Source organism: Brachycentrus maculatus, unplaced genomic scaffold (assembly GCF_059751285.1).
Source record: "Brachycentrus maculatus isolate JH-2025_06_01 unplaced genomic scaffold, ASM5975128v1 h1tg000265l, whole genome shotgun sequence".
In the NCBI taxonomy this organism is placed as follows: Eukaryota; Metazoa; Arthropoda; class Insecta; order Trichoptera; family Brachycentridae; genus Brachycentrus; species Brachycentrus maculatus.
The window spans coordinates 77,437-94,649 of NW_028281016.1; the positions used below are offsets into that span (position 1 = coordinate 77,437).

General features: G+C 31.1%; 1 protein-coding gene across 1 annotated transcript; it reads right to left on the reverse strand.

The window, feature by feature from the left end:
• LOC148305691 (uncharacterized) lies at positions 1–15,960 on the reverse strand. Its single transcript, XM_088266297.1, has 2 exons — positions 15,805–15,960; positions 1–2,430 (listed from the first exon to the last, which is right to left on the reverse strand). The coding sequence occupies exons 1-2, from the start codon at positions 15,832–15,834 to the stop codon at positions 1,678–1,680; spliced, it is 783 nt and encodes a 260-aa protein (XP_088122423.1). The 5' UTR covers positions 15,835–15,960; the 3' UTR covers positions 1–1,677.
• Between the last annotated feature and the right edge of the window lie 1,253 nt (positions 15,961–17,213).

Sequence of the window (17,213 nt, forward strand, 5' to 3'; positions counted from 1 at the left end):
ATATTTTAAAATAATTTTATTCAGTTTAACCCTAAATCAGTCGTAAATCTAGTCCTAAGAGTATTGATGAAGGATGTAAAAAATATCAAATACAGTTTTAAAAATGTTATAAATAGGTTTTAATGAGATGAAATAATATGACAGCTAAGGTTGCTATGTTCTATAGTTTTACACGACTAGTGGATATTCCAAAAGTGATGAAAAAACCAAATGTATGTAAAAACTCAATGAAAAACTTATGACAGCTAAGATTGCTATCTTCTATCGTTTTACACCAGTGGATATTCCAAAAGTGATGAAAAAAACCCGATGACAAACTTAAGACAGCTAAGGTTGCTATGTTCTATAGTTTTATACTAGTGGATATTCCAAAAGTGGTGAAAAAAATCCATTTCATGTGAAAACCCTTTGAAAAATTTATGTCAGCTGAGATTACTTTATTCTATAGTTTTATACGACTAGTGGATATTCCAAAAGTGGTGAAAAAAACCCATTGCATGTGAAAACCCTATGAAAAACTTATGACAGTTAAGGTTGCTATGTTCTATAGCAGTGATTCCCAAAGTGGTCTATTTCGACCCCCAGGGGTCTATGGCAACTTGCAAGGTGTCTATGTTTTAATACGCTTCACTACCGTTATAAATTAAAATATTTCAAAGTGAGTAGCACTACATATACCGGCTGTCAAAAAAAAATTGATTTAAACAAAAAAATAACTTAACGTTCAAGCGACTCTGAAATCTAGCTACGGTTTATGCAACACCGCTTATCATGACCCTACTCAGGTATCAACCTTTTATTTTTTTAAAGCCTATACTTACTCGTGAGTGGATTTACTCTTAACGTTTCAAGTTCCTATAACTTCATGTAATTTATGAGTGAAAATTCTTGGCAAAAACACTCGCTGTTAATGAATTTGCTAAAAATCAATATCAGGTAAGGCGGGGGTCTAATCAAATTCGAAAACATGGCAAGGGGTATACGAGACAAAAAAGTTTGAGAATCTCTATTCTATGTATACCATAGTATGTTTTACACGACTAATGAATGTTCCAAAAGTGGTAAAAAAAACAATGTATGTTAAAACCCGATGCAAACTTATGACAGCTTAGATTGCTATCTTCTATAGTTTTACACCAGTAGATATTCCAAAAGTGATGAAAATAAATCCGGTCCATCCAGAATTAATGATTCACTTATTTAAATATCATCTTCGATATTCATGCATATTTTTGCAAAGTATACTGGAAGGAATGATTGAGGGATCTATTGGTAGAAGACGTCTTTGCCAGAAGTATCTGTACGAAATTTGGCTGTACCTCTCAAATGAAGCTGAAGATGATTGTTAAAGACCAGATGGAGTAGAGGAAGATGCAAGGGTTTGCTGCCAACTATCTCTAGGCTTAGGAGAAAAGTAGGTATGGTAGCCGATGATGTTTGAATAAAAAATGTATCTTTGCAGAAAACAATATGGCTTTGTGTTAAAATACAAATTTTTCTTTAACAATTTCTATAAAACAGGATTTAAATTAATAGTCGTAGAGCGTTCAGATAAGAGTTGCTAGGGAGAGATCTGCAAGTCGTTCATCCACTTCATACGAGCGGAACAATAGTCGACAACATCGCACAAAAGTCTTCGAGTTAATTATTCAAAAACTCGTACGGTTTATACATAATTCATATGGTCACTTCACCGATAGTAACTGCTCGTACTGAAGGTTCCAGTTCAACACCAATAACTTTTCTATGGTTGATCGGCACTCCATACGAAGAAAATGGTACTCCGGCTGTTGGCACCCTCTTCAGCTCCTCTTCGTTATTTCTGATTTCTTCTCTGAGCAGAAGATCATGAAGGACTTTGAAAATATCCGGTTCTAATCTCTCAGAACTGACGAAAGTCTCTTTCTCGTGGTTTTGCTTCTGTCCTTGAAGATCGAAATTGACTCCGTTTTGATGGGCAATACCGTTCAAAAAGTTTTGATATTCAGAAGTGCTCTGACGCGGAGGCGATGAATCAGGGACGTGGTGGATTGGAGCATCGTATGACGTATAAGGCTTATTATAAAAGCCTGATGGAGTTTTATAAACTTGATTGTTTTGGTCGTTGCCAGTTTGTAAAGTGTTTGGATATGATCGTCGAACCAGATCATTTGTTTTGGATTGCTGGTATCCTTGCTGCTGCAAAAACCTTGGGGTCTTCTGTCTCAAAATCTGGTATGTTGCAGCCTTCTTGGGGTAGCTGTCATAAACTGGGTTGTTCTGATAAGGAACAACATAGTGGTATACTTTAGTCGGTCGTTGGTTGACTTGACCGATTAACTGTTTTGGGATTCCTTGTAAATTGTTGAAGTTGGCATTCTGCGATTGCCATGGCACGTTGTAGTAGTATGGCTCTGCTAGAATCGGGGAACACAGGAACAGAATCGCCAACTGAAAAGAAAATATAATCAGTTTGGTAGGTAGGTACCTAAAACGTAAAAAAAAACTAAAAAATCTCCTAGGCTTAACCCTTTCTGGTCCCCCAAAATTAAAAAAAATCTAGGTAGACATTTACATTCCAATTGGGAAAAAGTCCTTTGTCTTCTGCTCCACATACTGCTGTAATAGATACGAGTGACAAAAATGTAAGCTTGGAATTTAAATAAATTATACTTATGATGAAAAAAATGTCGAATAACATCCAACATGGGACCTAAAAGGAAAAAAATCGATGTCGAATGAGATTCGAAATTGGACCAGTAAGGGTTAAATAAAAACAAAAACAAAAAACCGTAAAAATAACTCCTAAGTATTTGGACACACATAATTATAGGATGGAAAATTATGTTTTATGGCATATTTTTTCTCCTAAGTTTTCAGAAAACATTACACAACATAACAACTTCAAAATGAAAAAGGGAATTAGATTTGTAAATATTAATAAATATACCGTACATGTTAGTCCGCCTCCGTAGCGCAATGGTCAGCACGCTTGGCTACCGTACTGAAGGTCCCGGGTTCGATTCCCAGGGGGGGTCAAATAAATATAAGTTAATTTTCCACTCTAATATTTATTCAATATTACCCTAGACTAGTGCCTGAAGCGGAGGGCTGATCACCTTTCCTCCATGTGTTAACGAACAAGATAACACTGCATTTATATGATGTAGTGCCTTATGCACCACCGGGAGCGGATGAGGGTTTGAAGACAAATTAGTTCACAACCCAGATTTGTGAACAAGTATTTAGACGCACTCAGAATGTTTTGAATCATTATTATTACCCCAAATGACTCCCCGGGTATGCGAGTGGATAACGAAGATGTAACCAAGCGAAGTGAAGTGAAGTTAACAGCATAAATAAATAATTATGTAAGTTTTCCGGTATCGAAAATAAAATCCCGTGCGTTTTATGGTGCACTGCACATGCGCTTTTTACTATGCGAAACTAACTGCGTAGTTACTTCCCTGAACTCTTAAGGCTGAGATCTCAAGCGTACAAATTCAGAAGCGACCGGCCTCGCTAGGGGCCAGACGTGTTTCTAAAAAAATATATACATATTGGAATAAGATTTTTTTAGTAGTATATATTGAAAAAATGAACTTTATTTTTTTAACTCTAGGTAACATTTTTCATAATTGATTTTTTCCTAAAACACCGTTTTTGAATTGAAAAAAATAGTTTTTATTCGAAATAACTATACGGTTTTGAAAAAAAAGAGTTATTTAAGGTAAGGGGTTAAACATATTTTTTTCTTTATATATTCTAAAAAAATCGGATATCCATCCATTAAAAAATTCGGACGTGGAAAGACGTGTTACCTCTACGGCGGTTGGCCGGTGGTTGAATTCTGTGTGGCTTAAGGGGCTAAGACCCAGTATTCGAAAAGTTGCAAAATAATTTTGTCTAAATCTTGGAAATATTTTACAAAATTGCTTTTTTTCTAAAAACACTGTTTTTGTATTGATTAATAAGTTTATCTTAGAAATAATTATATGTATTTGAAAAGAAAAGAATTATTGAAAATAAGGAGCAATTTTTTTTTCATAATATATCGCTCACTCCTTTCAAGAACGTCATAAATCAAAAAACTTGATTTTTCAGTAGAACGTTTTTAAAGTTTTGATATATAATACAATGTAATAAAAATGAATATCAAGCCACTTACTGAATTTTTTACTGTGTAACAGATCTTTTTAGGTAAAACCTGAACGTTTTTTCTCCATTTAAAAATATTTAGTAAATTTAAAATAAATATTAAAAAACACCTTTTCTTCAAAATGCAACAACAACACTTTCTGCCCTGTAGCGGGTAAATATTATGTTAAAAATATGCCGCTTTTGCTGGGATATAGTACATTTTTTGGGCATTCCGAAAACATGCACAACTGAAAATTTACGATTTTTGATTTATGACGTTCTTGAAAGGAGTGAGCGATATGTTCAAAAAAAAATCCAATATACTTTCTAGAAAAAAATAGAATCTGAACAATCGTGCAGTCTTGTGCGCGGCCGAGCGCATTGTTATTTGAAGATGTAGGCCGTAATAGCTAATTCAAGTTTATTATGTTATGTACATATCTTAAAAAAATCTCTAGCGCTATGGACCAAACATTGTAAATATATTTTTCGCTAGAATCGATTTCTTATGAAATTTCGTATAAAATTCCTTGTGTATTGATTATAATGTAAACATGTTCACCAATTAACAGATTCAAGGTAAGAAACGTATCGAGAACAAAAATCAACATGAACTTTTGGAAGCGAATGCCGATTTCAAAACCAATATCTATCGGATTACGTTCGTAATATTTTGTGGTACAATACTTTATTGTAGCCGTATTGTTGAGTCTTATCGACGCTTTACAGACAAAACATCGTAAGCGCTAATCAGAAATATGATAAATTATAATTTTTAAAATTTTATCCGCACTTAATGGTGCTTAGGGCACTGAATCATTTGTCAATAGAATATTGAAAATTTTAATTTTTTGAACTGTTTTAAGAAACGCTAAACCAAGTATGAAAATAAACGTTTTTATTTAAAAATCAAATTTTCATGTTTTCAGAATGCCCAGAAGAAAATGTACTATATCCCAGCAAAAGCGGCATATTTTTAACATAATATTTACCCGCTACAGGGCAGAAAGTGTTGTTTTTACATTTTGAAGAAAAAGTATTGTTTAATTATTTTTTTAAATATACTAAATATTTTTCAAATTAAAAAAAACCTAAAAAGATCTGTTGCACAGTAAAAAGTTCAATAGGTGGCTTGATATTTATTTTTCATACATTTTATTATATTTATAAACTTTAAAAACGATCCCCTGAAAAATCATTTTTTTTTTATATATAACGTTTTTGAAAGGAGTGAGTGATTTGTTTGGGTGAAGAAAAAACCGAAGCCCCACGTAAAGTAAAGTAAAGTAAGTATATTTAAATTTAAAAAATAAAAACAAAAACAAAACAAAATTGTTCGAATATATATCCATTTTAAAGCCCACGTATGACCATTTATATTAAAATATCGAGCACACACAAACATGGTCGGGCCTGACCCAAACTCTTGTATACATTAGCGATATTTACCTTTACATGTGTTACCTCTGTTGACCTTGTGGTGAGGGGAATAACCTTGTCGCGACATGCAATGTTGTTGTATTCAAGTCGACGACAATAGAAAACTGGATTTTGGACATTTTGGGCTAGACGGATTCATTTGGCGCCAATTCTCGCCAGATGCCATCTTCTTGCCCAAATAACTTGAATTTCAGGTACAGTGTATTTCATAATTTAAAAAAGATATAATTTGGAGGAAAAACAAGCTCAATTTAGTCAATTTTGCAATTGTGAGAGTTTGGAAATGAGGCGAGAATCTCGCGTTCAGGTCAATTCTCTTTTTAAACAAAAACATAAACTTTATAAAATAAAACTCTATTTTTATAAATAATATAAAAAAACCCTTATCCGCACCCCAATGGTGCATAGGGCACTGCACAGGGTAGTGTTATCTTGATCGTTAAACTTTATCTTGCTGTTAAACTTTATCTTGCTGTTATCTTGCTGTTTTTAACCACTCTTTATTTACAAAGTTGTTTTATTTTATTAAGATTATAAAGTTTTAAAAGAAAAAATAAAGTTTTCGTTTTCTTTTCCCACTCTACGTCCTTTTCAACACCGTTTACGGTATTTGAACATGATGCAGAATGCATCGAAATACGTGTCATATTAGATTTTAAGAAATAGTAGTATTGACCAATTAACCAAGAACACCTTGAAAGAAAAAATAGATATTACCACAAAGTTAGTGCCAAATCAATTAATGAAATTAGATAAACTATATTAGGCATTAATTTTGTGTAATAACACGATGATTTTAATATAATATAAAAATAAAACGTTTGTTTTGAGTTTAATGATGTAAACACAACTAGTTTCGAGAACTACATATGTTCTCACCAGTAGGTAAAAATACAAAATTCTCCATATTAATTAATTTATAAGTATTTTATTTATTGTTTCAGCATTCATTTTGTGGTAAAACATGATGAAATTGTAAAAAAAAGCACTTGTTTTTTTACCATTTGAGTTTATTCAGTTAAAACGACTAGTTTCGTTAAATAAAAACTAAATAGTTTATATTTAGCCCAAAAGATGAAAGCACAGCTTCTGAAACTAGTCGTTATAATATAATAAACTCTAGTGTTAAAAAAACAAGTGCTTTTCTTTTAAAATTTAATTAATAAGTAGACGAAAGCTTTTATTTTTGTTCCAACATATTGAGTGTGTCGAAATATTTATTCATAAATTGGGTTTTCTCCACTTAGTAATATTACTTTTAGGTAATATTACTTTTAGGTAATATTTTGTTATTAAATTGGCTTCGGCCGTAAAAAAATACAAAAAATAAATTAAATCAAAGTACTTACAACATTTTGAGTGTGTCCAAATACTTGTTCACAAAATCTGGATTGTCTCCAATTACAGGAGTTATTTTCATATTATTTTTTAAATCTCATCAAAGATGAAGAAGAATATGGAAGTCTAGGTATTTACGGGGCTGACGACCGTCATAGGCTGGTTTAAGTGATCACTTTACACACGTGTAACATTCACCAATTTTACCCATTATTGACAACCACAAGACTCAAATTCTTGGAAGTTCTATATATCGCCCACTCCTTTCAAGAACGTCATAAATCAAAATACTTGATTTTTCAGGAGAACGATTTTAAAGTTTAAAAATATAACACAATGTTTTAAAAATAAATATCAAGCCACTTATTGAACTTTTTACTGTGCAACAGATCTTTTTAAGTAAAACCTGAAGGTTTTTTCTACATTTGAAAAATATTTAATTTATGTATAAAAATAATTAAACAATACATTTTCTTCAAAATGCAAAAACAACATTTTCTGCCCTGTAGCGGGTAAATATTAAGTTAAAAATATGCCTCTTTTGCTGGGATATAGTACATTTTCTGGGCATTCCGAAAACATGCACAACTGAAAATTGACGATTTTTGATTTATGACGTTCTTGAAAGGAGTGAGCGATATATGAACCAATACTAATATAAGAGTTTCTGCTTAGTAAAAAGCTTCTTTAAATCTCACCAATAGATGTCTTTAGTGAAGTTCTAGTGATTCAAGAATAAGGTTTTTAAATTGGTTCATATATATAGAACTTCCAAGAATTTGAGTAGTGTGGTTGTCAATAATGGGTAAAATTGGTGAATGTTACACATGTGTAAAGTGATCACTTAAACCAGCCTATGACGGTCGTCAGCCCCGTAAATACCCAGACTTCCATATTCTTCTTCACCTTTGATGAGATTTAAGAAATAAAAAATAATAAATCAAAGTACATTTTAAGGTCAAAAATAAATTAAATACAAATTTGTACATTTACTGTATAAACGTAGAAAGAGAATTTGTAGACATGATTAGTAAAACTTGTATTATCCATAAATGTATATATTTTTTATCGTCACTATAAAGGGAGAAGGAACGCCCACTTAAATAAACATGAAATTCCAGATCTTCAATGACAATGTATGGTGTAATTTATTGGCAATATCTGCCCACTTCTCTTAGGTGAAATAGACAATACATTTCGTTGTTTTGTAATAACAATATCTTATTGCATCGATACGATTAACAAATTCACAAAAATATAGTATTGTATATGAAAACTGTGTCGGGTTGTGGTCCCGTGGTTAGTGTCGTGGACTCTTGAGTCAGAGTTTCTTGGTTCAAACCCGCTCTACCACAATTTGACACTTTTTTTTTCTAATAATGAGCCGCTTAGGCTCACAGAAATAGTATGAAATTAAAGTATTTTTGTAAATAATTCAAACACAAATATTTCCTTTTAATTAATGATAAATAATTAGTAAAACTTTGCATGATTAAGTATTTTAAATACTTGAAAGTGGTCAGGTCAGAAGTCGGAATGTGGATGACTCGAAGATTCTGTTAAAAGACATTAGCGTGGCGTTCTATTCTTTCTTCCTACCACTGCGGTAGCAGCGTGACAGTAAGTTTATTTTTATAGTAATTTTAATTTACCCTTTACTGGTATCTGAAGCATAGGGATGATCACCTTTCCTTTATGTATTCAACCATCAAGATAAACTATACGATGCAGTGCTCTATGCACCTTTGAGTGTGGATGAGGTTAAGGAGAGGAAGAAGAAAAGTTTGAAGAAAACTAAATAAATAGCTAATATATAACTTCTTTAAATGTTAAGAATAATTTTACGTTATTGTAAAGAATGCTTACGGAATAGTCTGTATACTAATAATCGATTATGAATCGCAAGTTAAGAACGAATTAGCGAATAATGTTAAAGATTTAGAAAAATATAAATAAATTCTGGTTTTGTCCACAGTTGAGTTCTTAATTAAAACAATATTGAATTAATTATATGGAGGTGCTTAAGAAGAATGCAAGGACGAAAGAAACTTCATCGTATGCGATAATATTTGATAAAATGTCTTTTATTCTCAATTTTATTAATATATAAAGCATTTACTTTGTGGTTAGTTATTTTAACTTATTATTTTTTTTACAAAAATGTTAATAATATTACTGTATAAAAACTCACCGAGATTTTTATGTTTATATACTGACGAAGAGACGGGTACGTCTCAGGACAATCACTACCACAGCATGCAAACAATACTACCCTTCACTACCATAGCACAATTTACACACTTAAAAATACACAAAACACATGCGATTTTTACACATTCACACATGCACTAGTGCATCTTTAACCTTGGCTTGTAACGCATGTTTGTGCTGAAACCTTTAGAGCATGTTGGTCTTCGCCTCGACCAAAAATCGCATATGTTAAACATATGGTGTAGTTTTAAGTGTGTAAATAGTGCTATGGTAGTGAAGGGTAGTATTCTTTGCATGCTGTGGTAGTGATTGTCCTGACGAAGAGACGGGTACGTCTTGAAACCGGTGGACATAAAAATCTCGGTGAGTGGTTACATACTAATATTATTAACATTTTTGTAAAAAAGATAATACGTAAAATTGTGTTTTTTTAAAAGTAATTAAGTAGATAAAGAAAAAAAACAATAAAATCTATTGCAGAGGAGTGTGTAAGTCTAGGAAGAAATTTTATGTGGCACCATATATGAAGGTTATATATATATATATATATATATATATATATATATATATATATATATATATATATATATATATATATATATATATATATATATATATATATATATATCTGTCCGCCTCCATAGTGTAATGTTCAGTATGCTCAGCTACCGTTCTGGAGGTCCCAGGTTCGATTCCCAGGGGGTTTAATAAATATAAGTGATTTTTTCACTCTAATATTTATTCAATATTACACTGGACTGGTACCTGAAGTGGAGGGCTGATCACCTTTCCTTCATGTGTAATCGATCGAGATAACACTGCGTTTATGTGAAGCAGTGCCCTATGCACCATTGGGGTGCGGTAAGGTTTTTTTAAAATTATATATGAATGATATCCGATAGATGTTCAAACAGTATAAGTATAAATAAGTATAAGTAAAGAATGTAAGGCATTAAGTATTATTGAAAGGTGTATTGAGATGGTTTAGACACGTGAATCGAAAGAGTGAGAAAAGAACAGTAAGAAAATTTTAGAGGCGAATGTAGATGGTAATTTTCTCAACATATCGAGTGCGTCCAAATACTAGTTCACAAAAATGTTGTAAATAAATTATGTGGTCAAATTATAAGCTTAAATAATAAAAATGATAATGAAATTCTCTGGCGTTTATCATGGGTGTGATTATAATCCAGGATTCGGATCTCACATACTGATAAAAGAGTTCTGCTCAATAAAAAGCTTGTTTTCATCTCACTAATAGATGTCTCTAGTGAAGTTCTAGTGATTCAAGAACAATGTTCAAAAAATTGGTTCATTTATAAAGAACTTCCAAGAATTTGAGTAGTGTGGTTGTCAATAATGTGTAGAATTGGTGAATGTTACACGTGTGTAAAGTGATCACTTAAACCAGCCTATGACGGTCGTCAGCCCCGTAAATGCCCACACTTCCATATTCTTCTTCATCTTTGATGAGATGTCAAAAAATACATTTTATTTAATTGATTTGTGGTAAAAGTACCGACGATTCCAATTAATTAGGAGCTTTTCCGGATAATCGGGGCAAACAGTTACGTATGTTGAATCTCATGTAATACCTCCAATCCGGACATAAATTTGCCCAAAATATTATCGTAGGAAAACAGTTCCCATTCTTTTATTTCTATAACCGGCGAAAGACGGAAATTGATGAGATTTAATGTAAAAACTTGTTAACTAATACAATTTTTTTCCCAAGCAAAGTAGTTAAAATACATAATTTATCGACTGGGAACAAAAAATAATATGCGTCGAATTACCAATTGTTTGAAACGGAGGGAAATGAAGATTCAGAATATGTAATGAGATATATAATAACTGAGATCTTTTGTTTAGTTAATTAATTAATTAGTTCGCCTGATTGGTTTAATTGTTAGCATGTTTGGCAATCGAGATATAGGTCGTCGGTTCGACTCTCGGGAGGTAGAAATAAAGGTAAGATGGACTGATACACTTCATGTTATTAATGTTTATTTTTATTATTATTTTCATTATTAATTTTTATTAATATATAAAGTCAACTGCACCTAATCTAGGCACTAAAAAAACTGCTAAAATGCGAATACTTAGATAGTTAGCTGGAGTGTCCGTTAAAGACAAAATAAAGAGTTTAAGCATTTTTGGAAGCCTGTCTGTAACAGGCATCAATAAAAAGGTAGCGCAGAAAACCTGAACATATTGTGAACTAGAACTTCCTTGAAGACATAAGTATTCATGGATGCTACAGAAAGACAAAATGATTCGAAGGCATGGCCTAGGTGACGTTATCCATGATAGAAAAACCTACAACCCGAGGACGAGGAGAGCTGGCCCCAACAGTCTACAAAGACGATAAGTTGATATGGAGCTAGGAAGAAGAAGATATGTTTATATGAGTGTGTGTTTATGTACAAAGACACGATTTTAATACGCAATCAAGGAATTATGTAAAAAATTGTATTTTTTTTCATTTTGACTATTAGAAAAAAGACAAGCTATCAATTTTTTATTACTAATGATCATAAAATAAGTAAATATTTTATACAATTAATGTTTTGTTCGAGGTTTTATTATAAAACCGATGTAATAAAATTGTTTTTTCTAATGCCCCAAAAAGGCAAAGAGTTATTTTTAATTTAGTTTTAATAGACATATAAATAAGTAGGGAATGCTGGGGTCTTATGTGACACGGGTCTAATGTAACAACTTGTCACTATTCTGCCCATTATTAAAACATCCATACAGCATCAATTGTATATTTATCAGGATGTATATATGCATTGTTATCGGATTACTTAAACTAAACTAAACTGTGTCGCGTTGTGGTCCCGTGGTTAGTGTCGCGGACTCTTGAGACAGAGTATCTGGGTTTGAACCCACTATACCACAATTTGATACATATATTTTAGTGAACCGCTTTGTTCATAGAAATAGTATGAAATTGAAGTATTTTTGTAAATAATAAAAACAAAATTTTACTTTCAAAAAATGAAAATAAATAAATAATCTACACCTTTATTAGTTACGTACTATCTTAATATAGAGAAAAACACACGTATGCATATTTGTAAAAAATGATAAATGTGAAATTACCTGTTTCTGAAATTCTTAATTGGTTTTCAAATACATGAAAGAAAAAATATAATATAACTAATTATAAATAAATTTTTTGGATGAAGAAGAATATGGAAGTCTGGGTTTTACAGGGTTTATGACCTGTAGTAGACTAGTTTAATCACTTTACATACATGCAATATCAACTGTTCTACCCATGATTGAAAACCACTGAAATATATCGATTAAAAATAATTATTGATGCCTTAAAATAGCCCATATATACTCTGCCTGCAAGCATACATTTTATTGTTGGGGTTTAAATTATGAAGCGAATGTGACTGGTTATAAAAACAAAAGTAGACCAAGTATTTCAAATACTTGAAAGAGTTGAAATACTCGGCGGGTATGTATGAGGAGTTAAATAAAAATGGAATAGGCGAAAATTGTTAAAAATACAGATTGGTGTAGCGTTCAATTCTCTGTGATGGTTAGTCAATTAGGGTTTAAACAAATATCACTTATGTAAACAATGTTACGTTACGTTTGGACTCTAATTTCCCCTACATAAAAGCGATTAAAATGCAATAATTTCGACTCGTTCAGCAAATAAAGTCGGATATGCAATAAAACGAGTAACTGTGTGTTTAAAAAAAATAGTAATTACTGGATACTAGCTCACCGTTGCAATCAACATGCTATTGGTACGTTTTCAAGCGAGACGAAAAACAACTCAATCAAATTATAAAATACTCTAAAAAAATTAGATAGGCATAAGAAATTAGATGAGTAATAAAATCGTAAGGAAACGATGCTTAAAGAAATTCAAACTTTCATTTATAGCATTACCAACATGAAAAAAGGGTATGATTTATTTTTTACGCATAAACTTTGTTAAGTGACATTTAGATTATTTAAAAAAATCAAGCACTTGTATAATACCTCGGCTACCGTTCTGGAAGTCCCGAGTTCGATTCCAAGGAGGGGGGGGGGGGGTCAAATAAATATAAGTGATTTTTTCACTGTAATATTTATTCAATATTACCCAGGACTGGTGCCTGAAGCTGATCACCTTTTTTATGTGTTAACGATCAAGATAACACTAAATCTGGATTATCTCCAATTACAGGAGTTATTTTCATATTACACGTGTGTAAAGTGATCACTTAAACCAGCCTTTGACGGTCGTCAGTCCCGTAAATGTTCAGACTTCCATATTCTTCTTCATCTTTGATGAGATGTCAAAAAATAATATGTTACATTTTTTAAGATGAATCAAATAACAAAAAATAAATATTTATTCGTGCATTATATATATTTTTATTTTATGCTGTTTGTAACCTGACTAGATAAATATGACAAATAAATAAAAATGAATATAGCCATGAAAAAGTGAAATCAAGGATTTACGAATTACCTAAACAATTCGACTAAATTTTTTGCAACGCTTTTATAACTTCCTTGTTTTTTTCATCTTAATATAAAATTAGCGTTTACGATTTTCATTTTTGAATGTCAACAATTTTTTTGATGTTTTTGTGGCAAAAAATTAAATTTATAAATCCAATTGGCGATCGAAGATAAGTCGTTATGTTGATTTTGTTTAAATAATTACAGAATTATTAACAGTATTATTTAGATTTATTATATTTTTATTTATTTTATTTTATTTATTTATTTCATATATACATTTACTATATGTATTACGGCTGTTTAGGCATGGCCTGTGTTAAGCCGAATACTAACATGTTAATACAATTTTTAAAATTATTTTTTATTTTTTATTTTTTAATAATATTTGTTTTTTTTTTTTAATTATTAGATTATATCCATAACATACAGGATATACAATTATAATTTACAGTATGAAGGGTTTTCAATAAGATAATTACATTAATTGATTCGGCAGTCACTTTACGGTAAAATCTATCCATTTTTAATTAATGTTTTACTTACAACATTTTGAGTGTGTCCAAATACTTGTTCACAAAATCTGGATAATCTCCAATTACAGGATTCGGACCTCACATACTAGTATAAGAGTTTCTGCTTTATAAAAAGCTTCTTTACATCTCACCAATAGATGTCTCTAGTGAAGTTCTAGTGATTCAAGAACAAGGTTTCTAAATCGGTTCATATATATAGAACTTCCAAGAATTTGAGTATTGTGGTTGTCAATAATGGGTAGAATTGGTGAATGTTACACGTGTGTAAAGTGATCACTTAAACCAGTCGATGACGGTCGTCAGCCCCGTAAATGCCCAGACTTCCATATTCTTCTTCATCTTTGATGAGATGTTAAAAAATAATGTTTTACTTAGTAAATACCGCTATTTCTTAAAATCTACTGTGACACGTGTTTCGATGCATTCCGCATTATTTTCAAACACCGTATGGTGTTTAAAAATGATGTAAAAAGTGATATTTATTAAGTAAAACATTAATTTAAAAAGATAATAACACCTGGACTTTAATTGATTCACTTTCTACCTTGTCCCTTCCAATGCTAAGCAACCATCGACGCACACTGTTCTTAAAGACATGATCACTCCTTATTGTCCAGATTGTTGAGTTTATATGAGTTTTAATAAATTTAGTTGGGTACAACTCAAAACTGGGTACTCGACTGCAAAACTGACGTCGTGGTTCGATTACCGTCAATTGCAAAATATATATTTTATATTGGTCTGGGTGTTTGTGATGTATTTTTTACGTTTAATTTTACTATACTATATGAAGATCTATCTTATATTTCAGGATTATTCCTTAAAATAATGATGAATATAAAAAAACATATATTACGGAAGTCTTAGTCAGAAAATGTTCAAATAATTAATACAAGTAAACATTTTATTGAATGAATAAATAAAATTTGATGAATAAATAAAAAAATAACATTTTATAAGAAACACTAAATAAAATAAATAGAAAAAATAATGAATTTTAGGATTAGTAACAAAATTAAAAAATATTTTTGTCAACAATATTTAGCTGTGTACCTACTAAAATATCGACTTTAAAATTTAAAAAAATACATATTATTTCAGATAACTGACTTATTAATGATTCTAAAAAACGAACTGTCAATAAAAACTTTGTACCATGATTAAAGAAAACACTTGAGTTTTATTAAAGACTACATGTTTCAGACGTTAAACTTCCATCATGCAGTTATTATACAGACCTGAATGATGGAAGTTTAACTTCTGAAGCATGTAGTCTTTAATAAAACTCAAGTGGTAAAAAACAAGTGTTTTCTTTAATCATTGTAACATGTCTTACCACAAAGTTAATGCCGAAACAATAAATAAAATAAAAACTTTGTATTTATACGAATATCTGAAAACAGTAATTACGGACGAAACCATTTTTATAGAAGTAATAAACAAAGCACGACAAAACTTCTTAGTAATATCAAACAAATTATATAATTTGACATTTGGATACACTTCAACTGACTTTAAACAAGCACTCAACAAAACAAACATAAGGCATTTTGAAGTTCACGAATCGCATTTGAATTTGAACTTGAAATGCAATCCAAACACGCGAATTGCATACACGAAATCGCAAACATCACACATGATGTCACCGCCAAAGCACTGCGAATTTGAATGGTAAACTTACAATATTCACGGCCGGCATTCTGCTCCACATACTCGAGCAATTGCCGATCGAAGATTACTCGAATTTGACGGTCGGGTATCTTTATATAACAATGGTCCGGGGAAAGAGATCCCGACGTATTCGCGGCTGTTCGTGAGTATGTATATGGCCTGCAATGTCAAAGAGAGGTTTGGTTTGTGCCTAAAAGCAGCTAGCGACGTGACGTCAGACAGAATACGAAAAACGTGGTATGCCCAAACTGACCATTTATTTTTGTCCTCAAAACGGGACATCTACCAATTTATACGTAATAGCATGTATATTCAAGAGAAGATGTATTTTTTCATGGTTTTTATGTATTAATGAAAAGAAAAAGGAATGTTGATAATGAAAATAAGAGGAATAAATTATATTAATATGAAAAAAATATGTTGTTTTATATTTTTCTGATAAACAAATTTTCTTAGTATAAGTGTGAAAGAATGATCTTAAGGAGTTCTTAAGATCATTCTTTCATGATTCATCATAATTCATCATAATTCTTAAGACCATTCTTATAAGAATGGAATTCTTTGCAATATTTTTTAAAAATTTATCTTAACTAACAACATCGCTTTAAGTACTCCGACTTGTAATTGTGTTTTCTGTCATCCACAACTTATTCGTCTGTGAAAAGACTCTTTCTACGGGTGCATTTGTTCTGGGCAAGCATAAAATAAAACGGCTATACCTATTACAAACTTCCATCGATTTTTTTAAAAAATTGTTACCTTGTGTTGCTCTTTTTTTTACGGGACATTTCGAAGTCCCGACACTTCACTTGGGGACAACGGGACAGGCTATCTAAAAACGGGACGGTCCCGTTCAAAACGGGACGTATGGTCACTTTAGGTATGCCCGAAGCCTTTTCTGCGCGGTCAGTGCGTTCTATAGACAACCGCGTATTGAAAAACCGTTCAAAAAAGACTTTTAATACGACTTGATCCGAACGCAAATCGTGCAGGGAGTCGTTCGGATAATGAAATCGTTTGAATTACGGAGCATACGGGTTAGCGAGCTGGCACTGTATCACAATTTTCTAGATTTGCACAAATTCAAATAACAGAACGAAAAATTACTTATGATTGTATTTAAAATTTTATTCATCCGTTAAATATATACATACAAATATATGTAAACATATATATAAATATATATATATATATATATATATATATATATATATATATATATATATATATATATATATATATATATATATTTTAAATTTTATTTGTTCGGGAATTGTACAGCTTTACATTAAAAAAATATAATAAAAAAATTGTTAACATTAACAATAATAAACATAAAATTACATTAACAAAAATATTGACATTAATAATAATAAAGCCAATTAAACAATTCCACATTTATAAAAATGTCCATACAAA

What these genes read in the sequence shown, in the direction of transcription:
- LOC148305691 (XM_088266297.1), bottom strand. Translation starts at nt 15,834, where the DNA reads ATGTGGAGCAGAATGCCGGCCGTGAATATT. An exon ending in GAATGCCGGCCGTGAATATT is followed by an intron (nt 2,431 to 15,804) that starts GTAAGTTTACCA and finishes TTTTCTTTTCAG; the next exon opens with TTGGCGATTCTGTTCCTGTG.